Here is a 15,583-nt window from a genome sequence, read left to right as displayed (position 1 = left end):
GCTAATGAATCTGAGCTGCTAACTGTTATTTCTTAAGATAATAAGACTCTCACGGAAGCTGATAAAACACACACACACACACACACACACACACACACAACAAAACTGTAGCATGTCTTTTTCTGCTGTTTTGTTACTTAAATATTTTCCAACAATGAAGACAGTTTTCCTAAAGAAAAACATGGGAGAAGTCTATGCAAATAAAGGGGTAGTAAACATCTCCCTTAATAACTAGTAGGTTTCCAGACTAGGGGGCTGGTGAGTCATGGGTCTCTATGCGTAGCCTTGTGTTAGAAAAAGATATGCTCACTTCGTGGGACCGTTTCGGTGACAGATTGTGTTAATTGTAAAATTCTCTCCCTCGTCCTTTTGCTCTCCTTCTCCCTCTATTGTTTCCTGAAAGAGATGGTGCATTAATTTGAGAGATCAATTCACCTGGCACGGAGAAGTTTTATATTAGTGTTCCCTTTAATGCAGTGAAAAGGTAGGGCATCTTTTGAAAGGGTTTCACAGTTCTCCTATATCACCGTTTCTGAACCTGAGTGGCTGGAATCCCTGGGGAGGCTGTGACCTCTTCCTCGGGAACTCAAAAAAAAAAAAAAAAAAAAAAAAAAAACCCAACCCAGGGGAAAACACAGGGGAGGGGCTGAAGAGAAGAACCCTTTTCTCTTTCTTCTTTAGAACTTGAAAGAACCAATAGGCCAGGTCTAAATACTCTGCCAAGAAAGCCTCCCTCGATATAGAAGACTTGAAATGTTCTGTTGAAAGCAGAAATTAGGCCCCATCCAAGGAAGAGGATAATTAGAAGCTAGAAAAGACAAATTCCAACATGAACTGTTTCCCACCACCTTAAAAAAAAATTTAAAGACACCCTCCCTCCCCCAGGGGTCTTTCTCTCCTCACACACTGTCCAGTTGTAAGGAATGACTTGATTTAGTGGTAGAGAGAATTTTCCCCAGTGATCGCAGGGCCAGGCGGTCTCTGGTTTGTCTCTGCTTTACAGAGAGACATTCACCTTTTCATTGCCTAGCTGAAAGGTAAGTCAGTTGTACTGCAAAATATTTTTCACTTCATCAAACTTTCTTCCTCACCAAGAATTTAGCTGATCATCTGTGCAAACCAGAGTGCCACTTTCTCAGGCTGTGAAAGGCTGCCCCCAATTTGACTGAAATTTCAATCCACTCTTGTGCCTTGCTCAATGCATGTGTATGTGTGGGAGTTGTAAATTGAGGCCTTAACCACCAGAGTTAATCTCTTTTTTAAATCTGTATTAACCTTAATGATTTGAAGTGCACTGTCCAACACTGGGCTATTGAGACCGAAGAAAAAACTGCCCTCGACTATCAACAGTTTATTAGGGGCTTAGCTGAAGTGACCTACTGTAGTAGTGTTCAGCTGAACAAGGCTATAGGCTTTTTGTGGAAAGGGAAAGAATTGAGGGTTTCATTAAAAAGTAATTTGTGCTTTGTACTCACTCATTCAAAGAGAGTCTCAATTGCTCTTTATTCACACAGAGTTAATACAGTATCACAATGTTTCTCAATGAATGTGTTGTAACAAAAGAAAAATTTTACATTTTGAAAGGAAAAAAATTCTTTGTAGCTACAGTAAGATTGATGGCTACTTAAAAGATTATAGAATCTCTTTTTTTTCCCCGTGCTCTTGTTAAATGATGGAATATCGTAATTTAAAAATTTTTTGCTTAAACTACGGAAGTTGGACTTTGCATTCTGATCATTAAAAATATTTTAAAAATGGAGCAAAGTTGGTCAGATATAAGTTTGTCTCATTAGACTTTGTCTAGAAAAAAGTGTTCTGATGCCAACTAAGTATCTTATCGTCTCATCTATACCAGGTCAGAAAATACTCTGCTTAGCTCCAAGAGCTATCAGTGATTTAAAGTCCCCCCTCTCCATCCACAACACTTCTAAATGGATGCTAATTTGAGGATTTGAAGACAGTACCATCGACTCAATTTCCGTTTTTCGAACTGCTGCTGAGTATCTTGTAGAGCCCGACTATGATCACCCTCTGAGATGAACAGCATATTTTTTAAGTTCTTCTTTGAACAAGTAAAGAAGAAAGTATCCAAAGGGCTTATTTGTGCTCCACATTTAATGGTTGAGACCAAGAGGGATCGGTTTACACATAAATATTTATCCTTTCCAGAAGTACAGATTATTTAAAAAACTGATGGCACATTCGGACATTTCTCACTTAAATATATGGTCCTCAGTTTCTGCCACCATCACAAATGTCATAAAGACCACAAAAGGTCCAAGAGGGAGCAAGGTCAAAGACTGAATTATCCTCTTGCCCCTGAATAGTTCAACATCTCTCTTGTTCAATTCAGAGCACATTAGATTATAAGGTCAGTGTGGAATGAGGAATCATTAGATTTATATCCCTAAAACTGGAGGGGAAAAAAATGGAGAATCTGTTATTTAGTATTCCCCAAATTAAAGTTCATTGGATCAGATCAAAATTATGTCTCAGTGAATCCCTAGGGAAAAGACTATTGTTATTCACATTAATTTACATAGAACCATCAGGAAAGAAATATATCTATTTTTTACAGCTTTGAAAGAACATGTACTTTAACTTCCATAGTGGCATATAGGCCAAGTAGGTTAACATAGTTTGCATATTCATGAAGTTTTAAAAGCAATGACAGTTTCTCTCCAAGAGAAACAAACTTATATAATTGCATTCAACTTGTGTAATGGACAGGCATCTAAGCTTTTGAAGTAAATGGGACTTGAATATTTTCATAAGAAATTATTGTGCCCCTATAAATGTTCAGTAATAATTCTTAGCACTGAGGTGCCCCCTGAGATACTGATTATTTTTAGGCCCTTCTCCCTATCTTCAGAGGTCTTCAGCTCAACACTGGGGGCTCCCCTCCCCTATAGAAAATCCTGAAGACAACTGAAGGTGCCTCCCATGATGGTGAATGTCACATCTGAATTTACCTACTGTGGGGAATCAGAGGTTAGGTGGAACCTTTGTATGTGAAAGCAATGCTGAGTTCCTATTCCAGGCTTTAAGTTAATGTCCACAGTGAACAGGGACACCTGGGTGGCTCAGTGGTTGAGCATCTGCCTTTGGCTCAGGTCTCGATCCCGGGGTCCTGGGATCAAGTCCCCCATCAGGCTCCCTACGGGGAGCCTGCTTCTCCCTCTGCCTGTGTCTCTGCCTCTCTCTGTGTGTCTCTCATGAATAAATAAATAGAATCTTAAAAAAAAAATGACCACAGCGAACAAAAAAAGAGCAGTTACGGGCTGCTAAATGGAACAGTTGGTTAAACATCTGACTTGGTTTTGTCTCAGGTTGTGATCTCAGGGTCACAAGATTGACCCCCAAGTGGGTCTCCTCGCTCAGTGTGGAGTCTGCTTGAATTTCCCTCTTCCTCTGCTCCTCCCTCCCCCAATCTCTCTCTCTCTAAAATAAATAAATAAATCTTAAAAAAAAGAGGAGTTATTCATTGTTGACTGTTGGTTCTCATATTAAATACAACATAATAAAAGAAAAAAAAGGAAATCATTATGTCCAGATTAATTTGAGTATAACCACATCAGAGGTAAAAAAGAAAATGAATAAACTTAAATTTGTTTAGTACAAGAAACCAAGTCAGCAAATGTGCAAAAAGATTACAAACTACCTTCTCTCCCATTATTTTCAAGTATGCCTATTTTGAAAGAATATTTGACAGTTGTTACTATCTTCATGGTTACAAATGAGCTGATAATCACCTGTTCAAAGAAACTGTAAACTCTCAACATTTTTATCACACAATCAACAGTCACTTGATACTACACAAATATTAAAAAATTTAAAATATTATCATTCTGGAGCAGACATCTGCTATTTCAGTTCTAATGCATTTGGTTTTGATTCTGTTCTGTTTAGATTTGATAAGTTAAAGAAGGGCATCAACCGTCATGTAATGGGTTTACAAGCTCTTAGATGGTAAGAAAGATGCATTTCATCCCTTCAGATAAGCCCACTACCTTATTGGGATCAACCTACTGAACATTCACAGTGATAAGCATATTTCTACAAATAATAAGTGCATGCTTTCTTTCAGGATGAGCAAAATTCATTCAAAAATTGTCCAAGTCAGCCAATTTGTTATCCATGTTGAGATAGTCCACTTAAGGCATGGTATAAGTATCCTCCCAAACCTATGGAATTAAGGAGTAAATGAGTGGTCCCATGATTGCAAATTCAAAACAATGATTTCATTCTGGAAATTGTTGAGATAATTATCATTAGTCAACTAATACATTATAGAAACAGCAATATCCAAATCAGGAAGCTTTAAGAGATAAGACTGATTCCAGTGTTTTTACAGGCTCATTTCTTGGTTAAAAAAAATTTCAAACAATGTGGATGCTTAGTTTAGATCCAGAATTATCTCTGGGATGTGCTAAAGAATTTTAACAACAAAAAAAATGAGTCAGCAACCCAGATACTGGAGTTTATACCACATAATTGAGTATTTTGCATCTAAATTTTTCAGTGGACTATGCAACAGATTTTATGTGTGTTGGACTTGTAAGTGATGATGTTATGATATCATCTGAGGGAAGCTGATACTGTCTGAGAGAAGACACATTACTTCAAAATGCCAAAGTGATAAAACCTGGAAGAAATATTCCCACTATGTTAGCCAAACTTTGGAAAAGGCAACAGTTCAAATGTTATTTAACTTTTTTATTGTTTATTTTTAATACATCACCCTTCTTTTAAAAAGCAGAAACAGTATAAAAATTGGGTGGTTGGCAACTCTTGTAAGATCAAACCTGAATCTTTATATTTATATTATTAACTTTGATGATCCAATTAGGAGAAATGAAGAGTTTAGTTATTAAATGGTATGGACCCTGCATGCTGTTCGATATGTATGTATCGAACATGTATTATGTATACATGTATCGAACATGTATTATGTATACATAATAAATATTATAAATATATATTATAAAAATATGTATAAATAAATATGGATGACAGAATTGCCTTATTTCTTACCTGTGACATCAGCGACCATCAGCCCTTCTGCTCTGATTACTTTCACCTGGAGAAATCCCACATCTTTCAGGTTGTGAAATATCCGCAATGGGCTCTGAAAGACCCCAATATCAGTGTTAGAAAAGAAAGGTCCTAGAGGGTCTCAAAGAGTGTGTAAGAAAACACCAAGTTTTATGGTAGGTCTCAGGATGCTGCTTAAGTGATTCAAAGGGATATTTGTGTTTCTTCAATAGAGTACCCCTCCGCCATCATTAACATCTGCATACACGTAGGCACATACATATGTATTGATGTAGATAATTGTTGCTATACAGGACTTTTTGAAAGAATAAAAATTACCACATTTCTTCCCCATGAATAATTATCAGTAGATGGTGAACTATAAATTATGGAGTAGGCTATGCCTACTTTCTTCCTTCAATCTCCTTTACCGAAGCAATCCAAGAAATCTGTCATCTATGGGCACGATGGTTTGGAGACTGATGATTGTAGATACTGAGTCTTAGCTTGTTAGCCATGTGACACACATCAGCCTTTAAGATTAAGAAAGAAAATATTAATTTTTTTTACTCTTTTCTTCTTGGTGAGTTTTGGAAATTACATGTGCTAGATGAGGGTTAAATTATTGAAATACTGTTTTCTAATATTTGATTCAAAAGATTTACATAGTGTGAACCTTTTAGACAAAAAACTTATATGACTTTTAAAATAAGTTAAATTGATCACTAAAAGTAAATGCAAAAATGATGAATAATTTTTCTTAAGTTTGCAATTTTATTTGCCACTGTAGTATGTATAGAAGCAGGGATATTTCAATAGGAGAATCAGATCCAAAGGATAAAAACCTATTTAATTTGATAAATTAATAATGGTAGTGTTTTGGGAAGTATAGTACCTGAAGGCATTAAAAGAGGGATACCAATGTAATAATTCAGAACTCTAATTAATGGACATAAATACTTAAAGAGTTAAGTCCTGATAGAGAACACTGATATGTATTTGCTTATTTATACTTCCTGGTATTTTTCATATGACAAGACAGGCATTTCTGGCATTTCTACCCAGTACCAAAGGTACTTCTGGATTATAATCTTTAAAATGCTTTAAGTCCAGGGAGCATAACATAACAAAGTTATCAAACTGTTACTAAAGAAGATTCCCATCTTTGTATTAAGGATGTGAAAATACTGACGAGCAGAAGCTTACTGAGATATTAACTTTATCAGTCCTGTAGGACTAGCTGTTGTGTAAACTGGAACTATTACTTGGGATATTGAGAGGAGAAAATGCAGATCTATGGGTAATCTCAGAGCCTCACTTTTAAGAGTGTTGAGCGCAGGCTTAGCTCTTAATTTTTTATTGTTTTTAAACAGCTGTTTATCACCTCAAATCTACTGAACCTACCCAGATGGCAGGGTTCAGGAAAAATGCACCTCTCTCTCCATTTAAAGTCCTGTAAGTTAAGGGTTTAGCAGTGGGAACGTTGGACAGCAGGATTCTAATTCAGAGGTTTGTAGGCGTGTTGTCTTCCTGATGGAGTAACATCAGGTTTGAGAAGTTTCTCCTTATCTCAGAGCTTCCTGAGTATTATAAACCAGGTAAGCCTCCTATCCTAATGATAGAGGAGAGTTTTATCAAAAAGCTTCTGTCCTTTAATTTTGGGGAGCAATTTAAACCAAGTTTCACCATGTCTAAAACAAATCTCATCAGTCCTCGGGCTGAGAATTGTTTCATAGTAGTAACCTCACTGCACAGACATACAGCTTCTGACGCTTCAGCTCCGATGTTCTGCTTCTCATTTGGAGGGGTAATTATTGTTTGAAGGGTTTCTTTCCTCCAGTCAGCTGACACTCAGGATTTATTGCAAACTTCAACTATTTAGGCCAGTGACACATCGCTTATAATAAGAATTCAAAAAAAAAAAAAAAAGGCAAAAAAACTTAAATATTTCAGTTTAAAAATATACCTCTCAGTAATGCTTCATCAAGAGGTATTCCTGCCTTGTTATTTATGGTTATTTTAGAAGGCCTCAAAACCTGCATGGCTTCTGAAGCCAGAAATTTCCATAGCAGAGGAATCTATGATTTGCTGTGAATCCTTTCAGCCCTCAATAGATGGGAAAAGATTGAAATGCTCTGGAGAGGAGTCCTCTTTATTTTTTTAATGAAAGGCTGTATAATATATTTTCTCTATGGCTGCAGCAGCTGTCAGGGAGAGCATCTCAGTTCAGCTCTATTACGGGAGAGGCAATACCCCATCCTATGGCATCGAGATGCTCTGAGGGGCCAGAGCTGATTGACAGCTTGTCACCGTGACGTCTTATTCCATCTCTGTTATGGAGAAAATTAATGTCACACCACCAGCCTTATGACTCGCTGTCATCTTAGAACCGCTCACCTTTTATCAATGCTCTAAATAACATTTCAAGCCCATCGTCTCACGGTGGACAATCCGGTCAAGGGACATTAAATCAGATGACTGTGAAATGTCATAATAAAAATGGAATGCTAACAACTTCTTCTCTAAACTAGCTCCTCTGGTTTTTAAACTGTGACAAGGGGGAGCAAGGGTTCAGCATACCCGTTCTGAAAAGGTCATACAATCGCTCTTGGTCTACTACCCATTACTACCCGCCCCCTATTGACCTTCGCTGCTTTCCTCCCCCCCAAAAGAAAAAAAAAAAGAAAAATGGAATTAGCCATCTTTTCAGAATGAGGTGATCAAATAATGGCTCACACAGTAATGTCTGTTTAATTTGTGGGGCTTCAATGCTTCACAATGAACAACCGAATGACAGAAATAGACAGCTTTTCCAGGGGCAATTCATTTACCTTTCTCACTCTGGCCAGTGCCAAATTAAATTCTTAAGTTTCACCTAAAATTTAAAAAATACACATGGTCTCCCAGGAAAACATATAAATAATTCTCCAAATAACCTTCTCTATATGTTTCTCTGAAACAAGTGTTGTTTCAGACATGATACGGCATTCATTCATCTCATAATCTGTATAATAAAAAGGAAATGCACTGAAACCATACTTGTATTGCTATTGCAATTATAACACATGTGCTATACTGCATATACAGTAGATTTGTAGCAACTATGTCTCTAGAGGGACATACAGGCCTACGCTTGAAACGCAGGGCTAAAAAAAAAGATATATTTAGAGATGGTTCACTTTTTAATATGTTGAGCAGCATATATTGGAGAATTAGCCCAGGCATCCACATAGTATTTTACATTTTATTCAAACAATAACTAACATTTGAAAGAAGGTGCGAAAACAAATATTCAAATTCTGAATGGAAATGGCTGATTTAAGGAAGCTCCTCCGGCAAAAAGAAAAAAAAAAGAATCAATAAAAGTTGGATTATTTCTAATTACCTAGCCTGCAGTATCATTCTAATATATGGGATAATATCAAATATTAATCCATAAAATACAGTATCATAATACCTAGACTTTTTATATTAATATACCAATTAATTCCTTTAAAATGGTTTCAATTCACAAGGCTCACTTCTGGCAACAGGAGAACATGTTTTTGTAGGTACCAAAATGTGAAATCATTCTCATAATTGCAATTACATATTAGAAGATGCCCAACAATACGTTGGGCTCTTAGGTGGTTTAAAAATATATACTATTTAGCCTTGCTAAGTCACCTCTATTAAACTGTTTATGATAACACCATTGGTGGATGAGTTGTACAAGCATTAGCAGACAGCTGATTCAGTGGAGATAGCCAGAATAAATTTGCTGAAGCGCACATCCTGCTAATCTGTTTGAAGAATATTGTAGAGCATTAGTACCAGCACTTCATGTTATCTGCACAGCCTGATAAGGTACATCTTTATTAAATTCAGTTATTGGAAGGATGTCAGTCAGCAAATAGGAATATTTTAGAATCTAAAAAAAAAATTAAGCGCCTCTTTGTTAGTCAGAGCTTGGTTTCATGGCTGAGTGTCTAGAGGAGCCTTCTAAACACCTGGCAGCATTGTACAATACAAGCTTTGTAATTTTAAGTGGAAAAGCTTTTTTCCCAGCTTCATGGGTACCGAAGCATTCACTTTTTCGAGGCTCCATTGAGACAGAATGGTGGAGTAAGAGCTCCCCTCTCTGTTGATTCACGAAAACTGCATGGTGGAAAATGTACGGTGTGAGGATGCTGGGAAATAGGTAGATTTGGTTGTATTTTGCTTTGGTGAAATTTGAGAAAGGTACTTACTATAGTGACTCCCTATTCCACTCTATCACTCCACAAATGATCAAAAGGTAAGGAGGCTTCCTTTTAATTATATTTCACATTCAATTAAAATAAGATAAAGGAATGAAGTGAGGCTCTTCTAAGCAGTTGAAATAAAAATTCTTTCTGTGAATATCCTCTCGTTACCAAGCTACTAATTAATGTAGGTGTCATTAATTCCATTTCAAACTTGGAAAGACAAAGAACTCTTAATTTGCAATTACAAAGGGTCAATGAATTAATTTTGAGGTAATGTTCTGTATACTTGACTTTCCTTTATGAGAAGTTGCCTTGCACGAGAGTTGTGCTGCATGACAAAATCACTGTGGAGAGGCTCAGAATCCAGAATTTGGTTTGGAAGAGATTCTAGAGAAGAGCAGGTGTGCAGACCTCAGGTAACACAAGGGCTTGTGCAAAGATAGGCATGGCACGTGCATTTGGCCAGCTGTCTGTTTCTTCTGATTTGTCTGTCACACAGCCTTCCAGATGTACTTCTGTCACTCCAGGTCAATTATTTATCACCTCAACTAGTCACACATGACCCTGAAGGAGGAGGGTTACATACGTACATATCTCCTTAAGATTTCCTCCCGTTCTTTCTGGTCCTCCAGGGAGTTGACGGAGAGGTCAGAGATGCTGACTGTGGCCGAAGCTGTCAGGGTGACCAGCAGCACCAGGTGTCCCTCACCCTCTTCCAGCTGCAGCTCCAACTTGTGTGTCTGTTCCCTACTGAGGGCCGACAGGTCCACCTGGCATCTAGAAACAAATGTTTTGAATTAGCAAATGGCTTTTCTTTTCCTTTTCTCTTTTCTTTCTTTCTTCCTTCTTTCCTTCCTTTTTTTTTTTGTTTTGTTTTGTTTTGTTACATCAAACAGTGAAAGTGCAGAGAGCTATGTGAAAAATCAAATCAGTAGAAATACTATTTGAACCACTGGAATAATACATCTTTCTTTCAGCACACTTTCTTCACAAAATTCAGATGCTGATTATTTTTACTTTTTATTTCTGTAAGATACAAAAAACATGCTTATTTGATTCTATTCCTACCCATTGTTACCATATTCATAAATCGATAGGGACTTTCAAACCCTGGATGGCCTAGTTTAGTGGGGCTTTGCCTACAAAAAGATTGACATGAGCTGTCTGGAGAGGCAAACCACCAAGAATCTGAATTCTTGTGTAGGTTTTAAACCGATGGGTGTTCTTCCTTCATTCATAAATATTATTTAGCAACGAAAAAAACATGTACTTTGATGATGTCATAAGTTTAACGTGTTTAAAATCATGCCAATTTATTCACAGAACACCATACATAAATCTAAATAAAAATAAATCCCCCCAAAACATTACAGCTCAAGGGTTATGTAGCAGCGTTTTTCTAACAGAGGTTTCATTACATGGCAGCCCATGCTTGATAACCTATTCTCTCAGAGCTAAACACCTTGAAATGTCTTTTCACAAAAATGTCAATTGACTTGGAAGAGAAAGATACTAAGGTGATCACAAAGCCAATAAACTGAGAGAAAGGGGACAGACATGAACGAAAGGCATTTAAGACAGAAAATAGCCAATTATAAGAATAAATATGATAACCTATCGTAAACAGGGGAGTCAGATATCAGGGACTGATTAAATTTTTGCTCTTTCTTGTTCTTTACTTCACTGTCTATTGTTTTGCTTTTAAATGAAATATCTATGAATAGGCCTCAATGCTTATAGTCAGGTTCAAACATCTCTTTAGTATGAGTAAATTTAGAAATTGAACCAAAGCCTGACATTTTGGTTTTATTTGTGCCAATCAAAATGACAAGGGAGATAGCTGGGACGAGAAACAACTGAGAGGAAGAGGAGTACAGGGGCAAGAAAGGAAAAGAAAAAGAAGTGCCCTGGTCAGGGACAGAAAGTCCGTGTACGTAAATGCTAACTATCCGAGAAAGAGCAGGAAATCAGCATCAGCACCAAGTCTGGAAAACACCTTCCTAAAGTGAAAACATATATCAAATAATTTCATTGTTGCTATGAATACAACATGCATTTCAAAATACTTTCACGCTGTCTCTTTAAACTCCCAAGGCTGAAAAAAACATACCTAATCCTTGCCTAATATTCTAATTTTAATTGGAATTAAGTTCTTGTCAATAGTACTTGGAACAAATTGAGGAGAAAGATGCGATGGTGATAAACAAACCATCAAATGCATTCTCTAATAAAAAGAAAAAAGGTCAATGTGATTTTCTGCAGATCTTTTCAGCAACTCTCAGAGTGTCTCGCCTATAGTTTGTTGAATGCGAATGAATCTTTGGATTGGACTGGGAGTACGATACAAGGGAATCAAACATGGGTTACAATTCACACAGTACTTTTGGCTGGATAAAGCTGGGAACAAGAAAGGTCTTTCACTCATTTGGATCCTGCATTTCCCAGTCCTGTCCTTGCCTTACTCTTCCATATGACACTGCATCACTCTTAAAATACACTGAAGTGTTCTGGAAGGTTTCTTTCTATGGCTATTGCCATTTTACATGGGTCATATGGATGCTGGCCTACTACTTATTTACGTTAGAGGCACTGTGTTTGATGCTCTAGTGTTGGGAAAGGTGCTCTAAAGATGATCTAGCCCAAGAATTGCAAATTGGCAACTTTCAGATCATATCTGGTCCATGGATGTGCTGTTTTCGCTTGTAGTGCTAAAAAAGAAATTTTCAATTAAAAACATTTTAAAACAGAGTAAATGATCTCTGACTTAATTACTGTCCCTAAAACTATCTATTATTTACAGCTGGCCTATTTCACTTAATTCTGTATCTGATTCAAATAGGCATAGGTATTTGTGATCCTCACAATCTCCTTAATTTAGCAATAAGAAAACTGAAGCCCAGAGGAGTTACATGACCAATGGAGATATAGTTTGTTGTTACAGAGCTAGGACTGAGAACTTGAATGATGGAATCCAAGATCTAGGCTTTTTCCTGGGTTGTCTTCACTAAGTAACCGTGTATACCAGGCGAAAGTGTGTCTGTTTGCAGTGGTTCTTAAACTGGATGAAATCTGGACTTATTTCTGACAGAAAAAAGTATCTCAGTTTTCAAGCATGGAAATATGTTATACTTTTAAAATATATATAAACTATGGAAGAAGAATGTAAGTTATTGCTCTTAGAAGAAGATAAACTGGGATCCCTGGGTGGCGCAGCGGTTTGGCGCCTGCCTTTGGCCCAGGGCGCGATCCTGGAGACCCGGGATCGAATCCCACATCGGGCTCCCGGTGCATGGAGCCTGCTTCTCCCTCTGCCTATGTCTCTGCCTCTCTCTCTCTCTGTGTGACTATCATAAATAAATAAAAATTTAAAAAAAATTTAAAATGAAGAAGATAAACTCAGAAAAATTGGATTTTAAAAACTACGAAAATAATAAAACTTAACATTGTAAATTTATAGCAAGGATTATGCTCTTCAGCTGCAACTAAAGTTTCAGTGTTGGATATTCTTGTAGAAATAGTTTCTAATTTTGTCCTATATTTAATGTTTCAGAATTTTGACTAAATAATTCCAATGTAGAAAATGCCTATTTATATAAATGTTATTAGAACAGAGTATTAAGGACTCCCAAGTTCTTGTAGTTTGGCTTATTCAGCTCTTCTATTCCTCCAAAAACTCTGCTCAGGAGTAATCCTCAGATGCCATTTTAAATGAAATGTCACCTGATAATTGAGTAAAATTGTCTTGTTAACTTGAGAATAAAGTTAGCATTATAGCATGACTGATATCTGCATTAAATGGGTATTAAATAAAATTATTGTTGGAATTTGGTGGGAAAAAAGCCTTTGCTACTCCTTTGTTGCTGTTGAATAAATATGTACAAAGATGGAACTCCTGCAGAACAGTCTATTGCAAAATGAATCCAGTACTTATCGCTATAGGTCAGCGTCATGGTTTGAATGTTTGTCTCCAAAATTCCTATGTTGAAATCTACTCGCCAATGTGATGGCATTAGAAGGTGGGGTCTTTGAGAGGGAATCGGGTCATGAGGGTGGAACCTTCATGAATGAGATTAGTGCCCTCATAAAAGAGGCCCCAGAGCAATCCCTCACCCCTTCGCCATGTAAGGACACAGAGAAAACACAATAGTCGGTGAACCAGGAAACCAGAAACAGATTCTGCTGGTATCTTGATCTTGGACTTACCAGCCTCTAGAATTGTGAGAAAAAAATTATGTGGCTTACAACCACCCAGTCTGTGGTGGTCTGGTATAGCAACCCAACAGGCAGATTCACCTGTATTTAGCTCACCTGTACGTACTAAAGAAAGAAAGAAAGGGTTCTCTATAGTTTGGATATAGAAGTCCTTGGTGGTCATCTGGATGGTCAGAACAGGCAGCAATTAATAGTTTCATATGATTATCAAAATGAAAATGCAAAATTTAAAAAGCCCTGAAGCAAATTCATGAACTCCCAAAGTCTATACACAGATATGTATACAGGGAAAAGAGCTCAGGATTGGGAGTCAGATTCCCTTGGGTCCAGCCCCCCATCTGTCACTAATTAGCTGTATGACCTTTTTCAACTTATCCTCTTGAATTCCAGTTTCCTCATCTGTGATATGAACTAGAGGAACTTACAGATTCCTGGAAACCCCAAATTTCACAATTTGTTACAACGCTACTTATGTTCATACTTGTTTACATCTTCCTGTCTTTGCAATTCCACAAACCAAACAACTAAGAGAACAAATTCATTTTATAGGAAATATTATTCCTCAAATGTACTACCCCCCCTAAAAAGTCTTAAAGTTGATTCTAGAAGGCAGATAATGTAATCTATTTTTAAATTGTCTTCAAAGGAATGGGGTGTCTGAGTGGCTCTGCCGGTTAAGCTCTGCCTTCAGCTCAGGTCATGATCTTAGGGTCCTGGGATCGAGCCCCCATTGGGCTCTCTGCTCAGCAGGGAGTCTGTTTTTCCCTCTCTCTCAAATAAATAATAAAATATTTTAAAAAATAAATTGTCTTCCAAGGAACATTAAGGGGTACCTCAAAAATCACCATGGAGAGGAGAAGGGTAAAAAATAGGGTGTGCTCTCATCTCTGGTTCAAAGAACAGCTCCTCTTACATCGTTTCACATTGGTGTTCCACGTTGGTTTGAAAATCTATTGGATACATCTATCACCCCCTAGAGTCTTTTTCTTTTTAAGATTTTCATTTATTTATTCATGAGAGACACACACAGAGGCAGAGACATAGGCAGAGGGAGAAGCAGGCTCCCTGTGGGGAGCCCGATGCAGGACTTGATCCCAGGACCCCAGGATCATGCCCTGATCCAAAGGCAGATGCTCAACGACTAAGGTGCCCAGGCGTCCCAACCCCTTCGATTCTCCTGGAGCCATAGCCTCTTGGATCCACTGCTGCCTGCTTTGCCACAGCTTTGGCTGTGCCTTCCTAAGGGACTGCTTTTCATCCTACCACCATGACCGATTAACTGTGCTTGGGTCTTCTTTGGGCTTTCACCTAGGACTGGCTCAACTTTCACTTGCCAAAATAAACTGGGGGCTCTCCTTGGCTGCCACTGTGCATCTAGGTCTGACTGCAACACGTTCCAAGTTTCTGGCTTCTAAGACCATCTATGCTTGGATGAAAAGCCACACTGTAAGTTGTGGGATCTGGCTCCTTGATCACCTGTCAAAGAAACCAGATGAAACAATGCAGCAATTGTCTTCTTTGGGGTAAACTTAAATGGGTGGAATAGGAAATGGGAATATAACTCCCCATACCTTCTTCCTGCTCCCAAAGTGCTTCAAATTATGATTCACCATATTGCCTCTCCACAAGCGGCCAAATGGGTGCACAGCAACCAGCTATACCTCTAAGATACAGGAAACCTTCCCCCCTCACCACCACCCAGAAACAGCTTTGCATTGCCTCCTACTCTTCCCTGCTTTATGCTCTTTCTCTCTCACTGTCAGCGCTGGCTATTGTACCTCCCAATGAAGTATGAGCACTTAATCATTGCCTCAAGCTCTGTTCTTAGGGAATCTGGTTGAGGCAAAAACGACTGATACAATTCAATCCCCTCAGTTTCAGATGTCTAAGGCACAAACCTGACCATGTTCCTCTCCTAGGTTCCCACTACCTATGAAATCCCCTAAGTAAGGCAATGGTGCCCTTCATGACCTACTACCAGCTGTGTGTCACTTGCTGACTCACACTTACTACTGAAGCCATTCCAGACAGCTTGCGATTCTCCCTCTATCCATGCTAGGGCTTACCTGTTTGTGTTTGGACAACCCCTCTGCCTGAGATGATGTGTCTAT

General features: G+C 38.0%; 1 protein-coding gene across 17 annotated transcripts in view; it reads right to left on the bottom strand.

Annotated features, from left to right (window-relative positions):
- The window catches only part of MCTP1 (multiple C2 and transmembrane domain containing 1), a 528,482-nt gene that overhangs the window by 174,317 nt on the left and 338,582 nt on the right, over window positions 1–15,583 (bottom strand). For all 17 annotated transcript variants that reach the window (XM_049108211.1, XM_049108223.1, XM_049108215.1 and 14 more), the window contains 2 exons: window positions 9,851–10,037; window positions 5,035–5,128 (listed from right to left, as the gene is read on the bottom strand). In XM_049108211.1, coding sequence (XP_048964168.1) covers window positions 5,035–5,128; window positions 9,851–10,037 — 281 coding nt within the window. The remainder of the gene's footprint in view (window positions 1–5,034; window positions 5,129–9,850; window positions 10,038–15,583) is intronic.

This window comes from Canis lupus, chromosome 3, assembly GCF_003254725.2.
Source record: "Canis lupus dingo isolate Sandy chromosome 3, ASM325472v2, whole genome shotgun sequence".
In the NCBI taxonomy this organism is placed as follows: Eukaryota; Metazoa; Chordata; class Mammalia; order Carnivora; family Canidae; genus Canis; species Canis lupus.
This window is presented reverse-complemented; position numbering and strand designations above follow the sequence as displayed.